The 14,678-nt window shown below is 63.5% G+C and overlaps 4 protein-coding genes across 4 annotated transcripts; 1 reads left to right on the forward strand and 3 right to left on the reverse strand.

Annotated features, from left to right (window-relative positions):
• The first annotated feature begins 1,577 nt into the window (after positions 1–1,577).
• Positions 1,578–2,837, forward strand: EMIHUDRAFT_433456 (hypothetical protein). Its single transcript, XM_005791988.1, has 4 exons — positions 1,578–1,697; positions 1,803–1,958; positions 2,066–2,116; positions 2,270–2,837. Exons 1-4 carry the CDS (start codon positions 1,614–1,616, stop codon positions 2,438–2,440), a joined length of 462 nt encoding a protein of 153 aa, XP_005792045.1. The 5' UTR covers positions 1,578–1,613; the 3' UTR covers positions 2,441–2,837.
• A 2,355-nt stretch (positions 2,838–5,192) lies between these two features.
• EMIHUDRAFT_351499 (hypothetical protein) lies at positions 5,193–6,106 on the reverse strand. The gene has a single exon (XM_005791989.1). The coding sequence runs from the start codon at positions 6,096–6,098 to the stop codon at positions 5,352–5,354; it is 747 nt and encodes a 248-aa protein (XP_005792046.1). The 5' UTR covers positions 6,099–6,106; the 3' UTR covers positions 5,193–5,351.
• A 1,347-nt stretch (positions 6,107–7,453) lies between these two features.
• EMIHUDRAFT_97800 (carboxyl-terminal protease) lies at positions 7,454–10,184 on the reverse strand (the record flags this gene model as incomplete). The annotated part of the gene is made up of 2 exons (XM_005791990.1): positions 7,454–8,815; positions 10,092–10,184. 2 exons carry the CDS (start codon positions 10,182–10,184, stop codon positions 7,454–7,456), a joined length of 1,455 nt encoding a protein of 484 aa, XP_005792047.1.
• A 3,193-nt stretch (positions 10,185–13,377) lies between these two features.
• Positions 13,378–14,490, reverse strand: EMIHUDRAFT_448897 (hypothetical protein; the record flags this gene model as incomplete). The annotated part of the gene is made up of 4 exons (XM_005791991.1): positions 14,279–14,490; positions 13,931–14,203; positions 13,675–13,851; positions 13,378–13,587 (listed from the first exon to the last, which is right to left on the reverse strand). Exons 3-4 carry the CDS (start codon positions 13,738–13,740, stop codon positions 13,378–13,380), a joined length of 276 nt encoding a protein of 91 aa, XP_005792048.1. The 5' UTR covers positions 13,741–13,851; positions 13,931–14,203; positions 14,279–14,490.
• Positions 14,491–14,678: the final 188 nt, after the last annotated feature.

Below are 14,678 nucleotides of genomic sequence, written 5' to 3' on the forward strand. Positions count from 1 at the left end.
TCGCTCCGCATCCCTCCCTTGAATTGTCCGTTTTCTTTCTTTCTTTCTTTCCCCAAAGCAACCCGCCTCTCTGCCTACCTACCTCTCCTATCTATCCAGCTGATATATCTACGCTCAGTCAGAACTCAACAATGCATGCACATGTATGTACATGCAAACACCAGGCGAGCGCCATCCGTCCGCCGACCGAGCACCGCAGCAGACAGATAACGAGTATGTTGAAGGGCGCGGAGCCCATAGACAACCTGTATACAACAGGCCTTCCAAAAGCCTCCGGGAGATCACGAGAGCTGCATACACTAAAACATAAAAGAGAGTCCGAAAAAAGAAAATTGTGCCCTTGTCCCCGCCGCCCGCATCCCCACCGCCCTCGTCCCCACCGCCCTCGTTTTCGCCGTCCTCCCCTCCGCCGCCACCCTCGTCTCCGCCGCCCTCGTCTCCGCCACCCTCGTCTCCGCCGCCCTCGTCTCCGCCGCCCTCGTCTCCGCTACCCCCCTCTCCACCGCCCTCGCCCTTGCCGCTCTCGTCGCCACCGCCTTCGCCTCCGCCGCCCGCCACTCCGCCGCCCTCCTCTCTGCCAACCTCCCCTACGCCGCCCTCGTCTCCGCCACCCGTCTCCGCCACCCTCGCCTCCACCGCTCCCGTCCTCGCCGCCCTCGTCTCCGCCGCCCAACCCTCCGCCGCCTCCCCCTCCGCCGCTCCTCTCCCCACCACCCTCTTCTCCACTACCCAGAGCTCACACTAGAGGCCGTCATCGCATTCGCCTTCCTGGTACCCAGCGCTGGCTTCTGACTGTCGTTGCTGTCTTTCCCTTCTCGACTGTCTGTGCTTGCTTGTGCGTCTTGGGTCCGGGGCTGTGTTTTTGTGTGAGCGCGCTGGTAGTAGTCGTAGGCGTCACCAGTCACCTTGCTTGTGAGCGGAGCTGCTCTTAGTTTGGCCTGTATAAGGTTTTCCGGAAAACAAAAAGGAAAACAGAGGGTCCCCAGCACTTTGCGTTTCCGGAAATTTCCAGGGAAAACAGAGGGTGTTTGGTGCTCCATTCTGGAAACTCGCTGTTTTCCCTGAGTCTGAGAGCTGGTCTGGGGCAAAATCTAAGGCAAAATTGAGGAAATCGACAAAATACCCAGGCGGTCGCAGGGTAAATTCCAGGTATGCACGGGTTCTCCGCAAAATTCCCGGCATTTTGCCGATTTGGCCTAAAATTTGGCTGATTTTGGGCCCAAACCAGCCTCGACTCGGCTCAGAGAGCCCAAAATTTGACGATTTCCACGGAGTTTTCCCGGGAAAACAGAGAGGAAAAGAGAGGGTGTTGTAGAGAAAAAAGGAAAGGAAAACAGACGGGGTGCGAGAGGAAAACCTTATACAGCCTAACTCTTAGTCCTAGAAGACGTAGGATTGCGAGCGTGGGTGCTCACAGTCGCACAGAGATGCTACGATTGCGAGGAGTGCTGCTCACAATCCTTCGACTTCTAGGATTGAGAGCGAGGCTGCTCTCAATCCTAGCGGTCTACAAAAGAAGGTTCACCCCCTCACAGGTCACAGCACTGGAAAAGAGAATCCGCTGCGCTCACTCCGCGGAGGCCGCCGCCGACCAAGTCTGTAAACAGTTCGGAATGCTGCTCAGCGTTACGCGCCGTCGCGCACCGACTGCGCTTGCACGCGCGGGTCCTGCCCTGCTCGTCCGCGGCCACTGCCAGGTTCGCACCGCCTCCTCGATGGACTGCACGTTACACTGCAGCGGTGGACTCGCACTTTCGCAATGGTCACGGTGCGATCAGTCACATGCTTCCCCATCGCTCTAGGTGCCGTGCGGCATTTTCGACGACCCTGCGCGCGTCGCGGCGATGAAGGAGGACGCAGCGACCATCCGCAAGTCGATGGTCCAGATAGGCGAGCTCGTCGGGAAAGACGACGCCCTCTCGTTCAACCAAGCGACGCGGTGGGTCATGACGAAGGAGGCGAGCGGACGCAGCCTCCGCGCTCCCTCACCCCTGCGGTCCGCGAACAGGCCTCCGCGACTGCACTGCCACTGCACCGCCCTCTCTCCCTCCCTCCCCTCCCGCAGGCGCACGCCGGCTCCCTCATGACCACCCTCGGAGAGTACATGCTCGCTCAGGTGCTCCTCGCTCTCGCCCACCCCCGCCCTGCTGCTCCCGCACCCTCCCACCCCGCTACCGCCCCACCCCTCTGCCCTCGTCCTCTGCCGAACCCGCCCCCACCCTCGTTCTCCTCACCGCTCCCCCTTCCCGCCCCCGCCGCCCTCTCGTAGCGCGTCAAGCGGGAGCTCTTTGAGAAAGAAGAGGAGTACGTTGAGGCGCTCAAGGCGCACCACGCCGCCCTGCAGGCGGCGATGAAGACCAAGCAGGTCGTCGATGTTGCCGCCTGCGACGCGCTCGACACGGCCATCGAGAACGTCGCCCCCATGTACCTCAAAGCGTAGCTGCTGAGGTAGCCGCTCCTGTGCTCCCGCGGCCCTCTTGTCTCTTCTGCGGCAGGGCGGTCGAGGGGAGCGCGCGACTTTGGCTGTGCGCACGATCTTCGGCAGAGAGGGGGTGGCTTGCCGCGCTGCCGTGTCGCGCTGCCTGCCCCTCCTCACACCCGCGCCATTTGTGTCCGCCGAGAGAGCGTCGTGTACTGACAACCGAGTGTCGGTTCTAGCAAACGACCGCGGCGCGGTGACTGAGGTGTCGTCGGTGCCGAGGCCCGGGGTGTGTGTGACACATCTCACATGGACATGCGACGCATCTCGCCTCTTGAGCTGCTCGCCTTCCTCCAATATTTTTAGATGCGTATGCGACGCGGCACTCTCGTTCGAGAGGCCGCGGCGTCAACAATAGATGTGTGCGAATTGCGCGATGCGAGACCGATGAGCCTGCGATGAGCGACTTAGGGGCCCCCTAGGCTTAAAAGGGTGGGCCCTGGGGCGCCTGCGGCCTGCGCGCTGCGGCTTACGGCTTAACCGATTTTTGGCTGCCTGGGCCGCCGATTCGTCTCCTTAAAGTTAAACCATAAACGGTCTTAAAAAGACTTAAACGCTTAAACGGTGCGGGAGAGCTCCCGAGGTCGAGGTCGATGGTCCGGGAGGCTCCCGGTAGACGCCGGAGGCCGGGAAGCTGGCTACAGTCAGCTAGCACGTGCGTCCCCTATGCGAGTTGGCTCCTGCCAGTGCACCAGACTTACAGATGTGTCTTCAGAAGCGGGTTTGTGCCTAATAACGGCAGTATTGGACAATTGGAGAAAACGGCGCGGAACCCAGCGACGCATGCCGGCGAGGCCGATTTTCTTAAACGGTCTTAAAAAAGAGGGACCCCCCGTGCCTGCAATCTCTTAAATGGCAAGTAATCAGGGTTCGTGAGTGAAATTTCACCCTTTCACTTTCACATGTGAATTCATGTGAATTTCACATGAAACGTTTCGGCCGCCCCCGTTTCACTGAAAATTTCACAAGTTTGCATCCAAACGCGGTGAAAGCGACGAAGTATAGAGAGGAGAGAGCCCAACCGAGTAACTAGTGAGAGGAGGTGCGAGAGCAGCTTGGTTCGTGTGTCCTGCTCGGGGCTCAGGCGCTCGAGGACGTGTGTGTAGCCTCAATGTTCTTTTAATGCGCGCCCCCGCCGAAATACATACACCAACACGCGACGCGACCTCTTAAGGAGCACCGTGTCGTTAGGGTTAGGGTTAGGGTTAGGGTTAGGGTTGGGGTTAGGGTTAGGGTCAGAGAGTTCAAGCCGTTGTGCAGCTCCTAAGAGCGAATGGTCCGGTTTGGGCCGAAGCCAAATGGAGGAATCAGCGGTCCGTCGACACGAGCTCTCGGTGAATACTTTGGGTTCTTCGGGTTAGGGTTAGGGTTAGGGTTAGGGGTTAGGGTAAGGGTTAGGGTTAGGGTTGGTTGTCGTCGCACGCTCTCGATATCTTTCTGGCTAAGACGAGACACAGCATCAGAGGCGACCCAAGCGACACACACACCAGAGCACGGCCGGGGACGCGAGCTGAGGGAGGGAGGGTGTATGTAGAGGATGTAGAGTGTAGAGCGCTGTAGAGCTGTAGAGCTGTAGAGCGCTGTAGAGCTGTAGAGCTCTACATCCGCCGCGGGACGAAGCGCCTCCGTTGTAGAGCGATGTAGAGGCGCTCTACAACGTGAAATCTCTACAACAAACTCTACATCATAAGCGGCGAACGAGGCACGGTCGCTCTCCGACATGAGGCGCGTTGCACTTGCCAGTGCTGCCCTGGCCTTCTGTCTGCCCGCCCAATGGGTGGCAGGTGCCTCTGTGCCGCTGTGGCATGCCTCACGGCTGCGACTGGCCGGCGCCTCGGCGCGTCAGCTCGGCTCGGCGTAGCGATAGTGGCCAGCGCAACTCGCCTGGACTCAACGCTCAGCCAGGAGCTCCCGCACGCGCTGGCGCGAGTCATGGCGCAGACAACGCGTCTGAATGCTCGCCTCGCCTCGCCTCGCGCAAATGCGACCGTCCTCGCAGCCGACAGTCCACCGCCTGAAGCACAGCGACGAATGCGGCACCGGCGACGCATGGCAGGCTGGTCATGACGCAGTTGTAGGGTGTTGAGTGTGTCGTCAGAGTGACTCTCTGTGTGTCAGGGATAGTCAGGGCCGTCCATCAGAGCTCCAGTAAGCTCGGAGACACCCCATTAGTGCGACTCGACGTCTTTCGTCTTTGAGTCACTGTGCCTTCCCGGCGGTTTGGGCGTTTAAGCTTTAAGCTGTAGAGCCTCTCTACAACAAACTCTACAGCAAAATCGCGCTCTACATCGCTCTACAACGCAGGCGCATCGTCACGTGGCGGATGTACAGCTCTACAGCGCTCTACAGCTCTACAGCTCTACAGCGCTCTACACTCTACATCCTCTACACCCTCCCTCAGGACGCGAGCCGCCATCTTGGACTGTGCGCCGCCGCCGCCGCCCTCCCGAGGCCAGATAATAGCCCAATGTCGAAGAGTGCGCCCCGCCCTCGGTATCTGGGTGGCATACGGGACTAGAGAGAGGGGCGCACTCTTCGAAAAGCTCGTCGAAAAGCTCGTCCGGTGTACCGGAGTTGCCTAAGAGGGCGGAGAGCTCTTGCCGTCTTGCGCTTGCATCTGCCACCCACCGCGTGTTTGTTGCCGTCTCCAGCCGCGGCCAGGCGGTGGCCGCGCTCGGCAGCATTTCGGCGGGCGCCTCTCGTGCCTTGGGCGGCCCTCGCGGCCTCCAGCCTCGAGCGAAGCGTCCAGCGAGAGGTCATCGCCGGCTGGTAGGCGCTGCGGCGGCGGCTTCGGTGCTGCTCCTGCGGAGAGCTTGGGGTGGGGGAAGGGCCGACAGCGCGAGGAGGAGGTCGAACCCCGCGGCTCGGCTCGTCAGATCCACGCCGTGAGCGCCCACCGCGGCGCGAAGCTCGGCCGCACCTCGTGCAGCATTCTCCTCGAGTCAAAGACGACAAGCCGGCCGCCGACCGGCTCGACGTCAACGTAGTCTCGCCCCGCGAAGGCCCACCCCTCCTCCTCCTCCTCCTCCACCGCCGCCGCCGCCGCCTCCCCGCGCTCCGCCCGGCCCCGCGGCCGGTGCAGCCTCAGCCGCCCGTCGTCCGCCTCGGACCAGCCCGACTGCAGGTAGAGGATGCAGGTGTAGACCCGGTCGCACGCGCGCAGCCCGACCGGGCCCCGCTGGTGGTCCGGATCGGCGGCGTCGTTGTCGAGGTGCGGCACGTAGCCGCCGGCGGAGGGAGGGTAGCGGGCGAGCATCAGCAGGCGCGGCGTCGACGCGCTCGCAAACTGCGCCGCCGTCTCTGCGGCACACTCATCTCGTCGGCCCGACTCCACGAGCATGCCGGGCATCCCGGCCAGCACCCGCGCCGCGTCCATGAGCCCGCTGTAGCTCGGGTCGCGGAGCATGCCGAGATCCACCGTCAGGACCTCGTCGTCCCGCCCGTCCTGGCCCAGGTTGCGCATCGCGCCGCCACTGCGGAGGGCCTCGGCCGTCTCGCGGACGGCCGCCGTCTGCTCTCGGGAAAGCACGCCATCAAAGACGGCAAAGCCGTCGCGGGCCAACCTCTGCGTTGGCGACAAGGCGGCGAGGCTGGCGAGTAGAAGCGCGGCGCAGGGCATGTGTGCGGAAGCTCGCAACAGCGCCAGGGGCCGCCCTCGCAGGAACGCGGAAAAAGAATTTTGCGGTCGCTCCTCCCTTGAATGAATTAATAATCACCGGGCGGCGGCGCGGCGCGGCGGCGGGCGGGGCGGAGCGGGGCGGCGAGACCATCTGCAGTTACCGGGCCTCTGGTCATTGGAGAGCGGCAATGGTCGCGCCGCCCTCGACTCAAGGGGCTGCCGTCCATCCGCCGCTGCTCAGGCCGGGGGAGGGGGGGAGACCGGCTCGAGAGCGACCCCCGCGAAAGCACGGCTGGCATCCGTGGCGTGGGGCTCGCCTTCGAAAAGTCGGGCATGGCTCTCCCCGCAACTGCCAACTCTATCGCTAACACGCGCGCACCACCGAGACTGTGGTGGGCGCGCTGCGGTCGCACGTCTACCTCCGTCATAGTGCCACGACGTGCGGCCTAGAATTAGCACACGCGCCTCTGCTTGCATACACTCATACATTGGGTTGTCATCGCCTGTGAGTGCGAGAAGGGCTAGCCGCAGGCAGCTAGCCTCTGAGGAGGGCGTCCATAGACACCTCACTAGACCCCACACACGGTCTCGTCCGTGCCTCGCCGGCCGGAGAGATTGCTGGAGGTAGAGCAAGCCCGCTCTAGCCTCGCATATCACTTCCTGTCGTCTGTTGTGTCGTTGTGCCCTTGTTTGTACTCTTGGCACCTTGGAGTGCTGGGGGGGGCGACAGGGAGGATATGGCCTTGAGTTATGTGTACGCCGACTCAGGGTGTGTGGCAGCCCGCTGGCTGTGTGTCTTGTGAGCTTGTTTGTGTCTGTGTGTCGCTCGTGCGTGTCGTCATCATCTGTCCAGCGTCCACCCATACCGCGTTGGTGTCCAGTCCGAGCCTGGCTGTTCTTCACCTTTCTACCTACCTACCTACCTACCTACCTCCCTTGAGTTGAAATCCCTGTGTGGTGGCGGCGTGCCGTCCTCCCATCCCTCCCTTGGGGTGTCCGTTTTATTTCTTTCTTTTTGAGTTGTCTGTTTTCTTTATTTATTTTTACTGGGCACCTGTGTGGTGGCGGCGTGCCGTCCTGGCGAGTAGAGACTACACACTTTTTTACAGCCTTTTGTGACAAGAAAAACCTCCTTGGCGCTTTGGCCTTTGGCTTTGCGCTGGGCTCTACACACTACAGGGCTCAAGGGGGGGATCCGTCTGGAAAAAGGATGCTTTTCGCTGCACATGCTGAAGCCGCCAGGCAAAAGCTTGTGCTGTGAATAGCAGGCGTGGTCCTTTATTCGCCAGCGCAACGGGGTTCGGGCATGTGCATGCCAAACGGAAAAAGAAATCGGAGGCGAGTTTTCTTGTTCCCTAGAGCGCCTTTGGCGAAGCGGCTCCTGACTGCACGTCTGTGCTCGACACCCTCACCCCCGCCATGCAGGCCGCCGCGCTGTCGGCTGCGCCGCAAGCGGCCGAGACGACGTCGGGCAGCAGCCCCACGCCGTGGATGTCGCGGCCAGCCGGCGTCACGTACCGCGCCTTGGTGACCGACACGCCACTCCCGCCCACCAGCCGCTGCACGTTTTGGATGCGCCCCTTGCCAAACGTGCGGCCCGGCCCCACCAGCGTCGCGCGCCGGTTGTCCTGCAGCGCGGCGGCCATGACCTCGGAGGCGCTGGCGGTGCGGCCGTCGACGAGCAGGTAGAGAGGCAGCCGCGTCTCCGAGCCGACGCCCTCCGAGAAGAAGACCTCAGCCACTCCGTCGCGCCGCACCTCGGAGACCACCTTTGCGTTGGGCGGCAGGAAGAGCCGCGCCGCCTCGACGCCCGCAGGCAGGTACCCGCCCGCGTTGCCGCGCAGGTCGATCACCAGCGCCTCTGCGCCGGGCGACACGTCGCGCACCGCCCGCACCAGTTGCGCGGCCGTCTCCTGCGTGAAGGCCGAGATGCGAACCAGCCCCGCCCGCTTGCCGCCCGCCAGCAGGAGGGAGCCCTTCTCCACCGCGTTGGCGCTCACCCGCGCACGCTCGAGAGGCAGCTCCGCCACGCCGCCGCCGCCGCTCGCGCCGCCGCCCGGGTGCCGCACCGCAAGCCGCACCTCGCTGCCCGCCTCGCCGCGGATCAGGGCGGCGCACACCTCGGCGGTGGCGCCCTCCACGCTCTCGCCGTCCACGCGCAGCAGCTCGTCGCCGGGCAGCACGCCGCCGAGCGCCGCCGGGCCGCCCGCCACCGCCTGCAGCACCACCACGGTGCCGGTCTGCGGGTCGAGCTGCAGCTGCACCCCGATCCCCGCGCCGTCGCCGCGCGCGTAGTTGCTCACGAGCGCGTCGTACTGTTCCGGGTCGAGGAAGCGCGTGTACGGGTCGCCGAGCGCGCGGAGCATCTCTCGAATCGCGTCGTACGCCTCGCCCATGCCGCCCTGCTTGCCCGCGAGGCCCCGCAGCGCCTCGCTCTGCTTGGCCTTCCAGCCATCCGCGCCGAGCCCGTTGAAGCTGCCGTCCACGTACTGCTTGCTCACCTCGCGCCACACATCCTGCACCAGCGCCTGCTCCTCGCTCAGCGCCAGCGCGGCGCTCCGCTCGACCCGAAGCGCGGGCAGCGCCGCTCGTGCGCCGGGCGAAAGCACGGCGGGCCCGACGGTGATGGATGAGGCAGCCAGCGCGGCGGCCAGCACGGCGGTCGCGACCGCGCGCTTCCAGTCCTTGCCGCCAAACTGCTGCGCCCTCTGCGGCACCTGGTCAGCTGGAATGCTAAACCGTGTGAACGCCTCCCCCCCCGGTCCCGAAGGCTGGAATGCGGCGAGCGGCGAGCACGGCGAAGCAGCGCCAGCTAGATAAGTGGATTGCTGCAAAGCGCCTGTGCAGAGCGAGATGCCCGCCGCAGGGGGCTGAGAGGAGATAGGCGGCCGCATGTACATGTGTGCACACACAAAGCCCGGGCGGGGGAAACCTGGTTGGGTGTGAAATACACATTATTATGAGATTCGATCGACGATTCGAGTTGAGACACGTTTGAGACACGGAAATTTTTCCGTAAACGCAGACCCCGGGCCCCGAAATCGCACAGTGATGCCTTTTACAAGCAAACCCGGTCCTGGGCGTGAGGTTAATGACCGCACTCCAAGTGCTCCAAGTGCTCCAAACTCCCTCGCACGATGGCGGCGTGCCGTCCACGCCACAGAGATCGCTTGAATGCCGGCATTCAAGCGCGACAGTGCTAGCCGCCTCCGCGATGCTGAGCGGTGCATGAAATCTCTCTCTCTCTCTCTGCATGAAGGGCGGCGAGCCGCTGACGATGCGCGAGGCGTCCTTCATCAGCTCGCTGATGAGACACGCGGCCACCGTCCGGTTCACCATGCCGACTGGTTGCGTTGAGGGGTTGAGGGTTGAGGCCCCCCCTCAACCATCTGGTTGACGGTTGAGACCCCCCTTGGAGCACTTGGAGTGCGGTCATTAACCTCACGTCCAGGACCGGGGAGCTAAGAAGCGCACCCAGTTGGCCGGACGCTCGGTATCGGGTTACGGGCTAGAGAGCCCTAGCCCCGGGGGTGCGCGGTCGCAGGGCCATAACACGGGTCTCCGAGGGTTGGCCCCGCGTACCGGGTTTCCCCTTAACTGCAGGACGCCCCCTCTACTCGGAGCTAAAGAATACTCTCCGAGGGTTGGCTCCGTGTACCAGGTTTCCCCTTAACTGCAGAACGCCGCCCCTCTACTCGGAGCTAGTGATACGAGAATACGTACCGCCCCGACGCAGTACTACGCGACGATAACACGAGCATACAAGAATACGCAGCTGCGAGACGCCTATAAAGAAACAGCGAGGTAAATTTCGGCGGCTATGATAAACCGAAACTTGTCGTAAAACGCGGGCGAAAGCAAAGCAGAGGGCGGGCGCTTTTGACGCAGCGATGCCCGCAGCCTGTCGAGCAGCTTCCGCGGCGCATGGGCGCCGCGGGGTTGAACGACAGCCGCGCCTCTCGAGCCACCCGTGCCACGCGCGGCGACGCGCACCCTGCGCGCCAGTCGGCGCACTGGCAGTACTGCACCAGCCAGCACGGCATGGAGCAATGCATCCAGGGCATTGTGTTGGGCGCCAGCCAGCATGCCTCAGCACAGAGCGAGAGCGCATGCTGCGCACCCTGGCGCAGCACCAGCTCGCCTCCAATCAGGCACTCTCACCACTGCACAGCCGCCCACGAGCGCCCGCAGCTGCACTGCTCAACGCTCAAGCTCAGGAGCCTCCCCTTGTTGTCGCAGCTTTGTGCAGTGCAGCGTGCGAGCAGCGCAGCGCCAGGCAGACCCGTGGCACGCCCGGGCGGCTGTGGGACGGAGGCCCGCCGAGCGAGTGCGAGCCGCATCGGCGGCCATGTCTCCCGCAGCCGCGAGCGAGCGGTGCAAAGAGGCAGCGTCGCGCATGCTTTTCCGTAACGGCTGGAAAAGCCCCCGTCAACCCTTTAGTTGAGGGTTGAGGCCTCCGGGGCCTATTCACAGGCTCGCGCGTGATCACAAGATAAACTGGAACAGCCCTGCCGCCAAAAAATCGCTTCGCCTGCGGCGCGCTCTTGCTCCTCTACCTCGAGCGCAATCCATAAGTAGGAGACGCTCACTGTCGCCATTCAGGCGCCTGATCTTTCAGCAAAGCGATGGCCTACCTGGTACAAGATCAGATGCGCCCCCGGCAGGAAGACGCGTGTGATGCCGCATGCAGAGGTCGAATGCGCACAGAGAACGGACGGCAAGAGAAGGCAAGGGAAGGAAGAGAAACGGCTGGTGAAGCTCAGCTCACGGCGTAGTATTGCGGTCACTAACCATCCACGGCAAGAGTCACGGTGAATGCTGCCGCATAAAAGCAACAGAGTCGCGGTTGGCGCGATGGTCTTGTCGCGGTTAACGACTTAACGTTGCACACGGCCATAGACGCAGGATCTGTTTGGCGAGCCTCAAGCAGCGAAAGCAGGCGCGAGAAATAATGTCAATCCTGAGATCTCAATTTTGGCGCTAGTTTTGTTTCCTGGTACATCACGACGACTTGGGTCTCATGTAGCTCGACGGCTCTTCGACGGCTCTTTCTGGTTGGATCAGACAGTGCTATCAGTCAACAACACAATGCCGAGAGCAGGGCGGCCTTCGAGCAGGGCGGCCTTCGAGGCAACTAAGTTCCTGCTGCATTTTGCCACTCAACGTACAACTTGATGGCGGGCGGACGTGTCGAGCATGGATCGAGAGCATGGAAGGCGGCCATTGCTCAAACCTGTTCGAGTTGGCCTCCGGGAACAAGGGTGCGTGGCCGGCGCGGTCTGTTTCACGTGCAATAAGGGCAACGCCATCAAAATCGCGCGAACATGGGCCGACATGCCTCCGACATTTCTCAGGGCTCGGACGGAAGCTCTGCAGACAGCCTGGGGTGTCGGCGGGCCCCCGGGGGCGACGGGGGTGCTCTTGGGGGGGGTCCCCCCAGTCAAGGGGGTCTGGGGCGCAGCCCCAGGTAGCCCGCCGCAGGCGCCGATTTTTTGGGGCTTTTTTGACTGATTTTCATGAGGTGTTGCTACTATTTTGGGACCAGTTGAAGCCTAAAAATGGCTACAAATACAGTCACAGCAGCTGCTCGTCATGAGCTGCTACTGTGTGGCAGAGCCCAGAGAGAGGGCTTTCAGGAGCACTATTCAGTTTGATCCAGCTCAACGTTGCGGAGTAGTAAGATTGTTCCGTTGCGTGAGCGGCCGGCGGCCGGCGGCGGCCGGTGCGGCACGCGGAGCACTCCGTGAGCGGTGACGGGTGCGGACGAGCGAATGAGAGGTCCCTTTCAGTAAGAGATAGGCAGTCCTAGTCCCTAACAACACATCTTCCACAGATAGCAACCTCTCATTCGCTCGTCCGCGCCCGTCACTGCTAGTCGGGGCACTCCCGGCGTACGGCCCGGTCCCGGTCGTCACTCCGGTTGCTCGTGTTCACACCGTCAGAACTCAGCTCCGCTAAGGATCCAGCGTCTGAGACTTGGGCATCTTACACAACTTTTGTAGTAGAGCACAATGGCACCCTTGCATCAAGTGCATCACTTCGTTAAAGGACCGTAAAGGAGGTCCCCGTTTTCGGCCGCCGCGGCCGGAGAGCACCCCCGTCGCCCCCGGGGGCCCGTCGACACCCCAGGGCAGACAGCCAGACCGCTCTGCGCGCACATTAGTGTGCGGTCGGACCGACTTTTTCAGACTTTACTATCCTGGATACTGAGGGTATGTGCTGCTAGATCTCACTGAGCTGAGCTCGTATCTGCCTTTGGTAAGCAGTTTTGAGTTCGGTAATGTCTCCGGAGACGGAGGGCCGCGTCCGCGGACGACCATGACGTCGCTCGTCGGCCGGGACCCCCCCCGCGCGGGGGCCTTCGATGGCTGTCAGCGCTCCTCCGGGCTTGCATCACACCTCCATTCACGCACGTAGCTGAAGCAAGTACTCGTAAAAACGGCGCGTCAAATGCAGCATCCAGGCGTCTAAAGAAGACGACATGAATGGTTCACAGAGAATGTGTTCAGACCTTTGCACGGGTGTGTGTGTGTGGACAGCCATTCCGCGTGGTTGAGGGGTTGAAGGGGTCTGTCAACCACTTGGTTGAGGGTTGAGGCCTCTGTCAACCACGTGGTTGACAGTTGAGGCAATCGGCCTCAACCACCGCTCTGGGCAGAAAAAGAAACTTTACACCGCAAGTGCCTCGCCGAGAATTTTAGAAAGGCATCAAACGATGCTAGTGGGGTGCTCCCGAGGAAACACCTTTTTCTCATCAGTCACACAATATGAACACAATAACAACCTGCGTGTGGTGCGCTACTAGCCGTCTTCCAGTCTTCCACACATCGCGTCGGGATCATGGGGATAAATTACGGACGTCCATCCACTGGGATGAGAGTACTGGAGAGATGAGGTGGAATCTGCTGATTCAACAGCCGCCCAAAGGAGCGCCGCCTCAACACCGGGTCTCGGCTCTATCGAGCTATGCTAGCTCCAGCCGCAGCCCCACCCGGCCGCCCGAGGGTGTTCCCGCAGGCAGAGAAGACTACTTTAATCCTGGGGGAAGAGCAACCGCGCTCGCTCGTCGACGTCGCTCGTGCTGTGCTCAGCCTGGGCGGATATCCCTCTCGGCGCTGTGGGTGTGTGGCCTGAGCTGTGGCTGTGCCGTATTTCTCCACCGCCGGACCCGCAACTCCTGGTCTCCGTATTCTTTCTCTTAGCGACGGACATCGTAGATCGTACCGTTGCGCTACCGTGCAGTACTCGCGACATTGATCATCTAGTTGATCATTCGGTGTCAGCTCGTTGGCTCGCGCAGCCACGGCGCGAGCGAAGCCAGCACGGCTTCGAAGCCTCCGCCTCCTGGGTCTGCACCGCCGCCGGGCGGCGCGGCACCGCGCACCAAGTCCGACAGCACTCGCGGCAACAGCGGGCGGCCGTTGACGCTGACCGCCTCGATGCGCACCTCTCGCACGCGGCCGCTCGCGCCGTCGAGCTGCAGCCGCAGCTCGAACCGGACCGTGAGTGGCAGCCCGGGGGCGCCGAGCGCCGCCGCCGCGCCGAGCCGCGCCGGCAGGCGGCAGCGGAGCAGCACGTCGCCGTCGGCGCTCAGAGCGACGCGGACGGCGAGCGGCGCCTCGGCGTCGCCGCTCACGGCCATTCCGCCCTGCGCGATTGCGCCAGCGTAGAGGCGGCGCGCTGCGGCGAGCGCGCGGGCGAGCGACGGGCGGCCGGAGAGGAGTCGCTCGCCGAGGAGGCCGGTGAGGCGCACCTTCGGTCGGGCGGGGCTGGGGCTGGGGGCCGGGGGGCGTCGAGAGAGTGCCTCGTGGCCCTCCCCTTCCCCGCCGCACCTCCTCCTCGCAGAGGGAGGCCAGGTCGAGCGGCGCGGTGAGGGCGGCGGGGACCTGCTGGTGCAGCGACCGCAGCAGCGAGAGGGCGGTCGTCGCGAATGCGGGCGGGATCGGCGTCGTCGACGACGCGCTCAGGGGCGAGGAGGAGGAGGAGGAGGAGGAGGAGGAAGAAGAGGCCGCCGGCTGCAGCGGCGCCAGCGCGCCCTCTGTGACGGAGACGAGCGTCGCGCCGAGCAGGGGCAGAGTGCCGCCTTTGAGTCGGCCGAGCAGCTCCTATGCCACCAGAGAAGCGCTGTCTATGTCTCCGGGTGGCGTTGGGCTCGCCCCAGCCAGGCATGGAGGAGGCGCCTGCGGCAGCGCCTCGCGATTGTTGACCCGCAAGCCGCGCAGCGTGTGAGCGACGATCACCGGGGCCGCGCCACCGCCGCCGTCCGCAAACTCAAACTCGGAGCGGGCGGCGACGCTGAAGAGGGGCGTGCCAGCCGTTGGGCCGGCGGACGGCGCGAGCACGTACCTCCAGAGCGCAGCCACGCCGCCGCCCGCTCCGTCGCCGCCTCCTCCGGCGCCGCCTCCTGCCGCCAGCTCCTCCGCCGCCCCGCCGGCGCCACTCGCTCGGACTGTCGGGCCGGCGACCCCTGAAGGGACAGGCGCAGGGCTGTGCTACGGGGCTGCGGTACAGGGGTCGAGGGGTCGAGCGGCGTCTCTCCAGGCGGTGAGTCGGAGGGTTGAGGCGTGCACAGGGGGGGGG

The sequence above is a fragment of the Emiliania huxleyi genome, assembly GCF_000372725.1.
Source record: "Emiliania huxleyi CCMP1516 unplaced genomic scaffold EMIHUscaffold_11, whole genome shotgun sequence".
NCBI classification, from domain to species: Eukaryota; Haptophyta; order Isochrysidales; family Noelaerhabdaceae; genus Emiliania; species Emiliania huxleyi.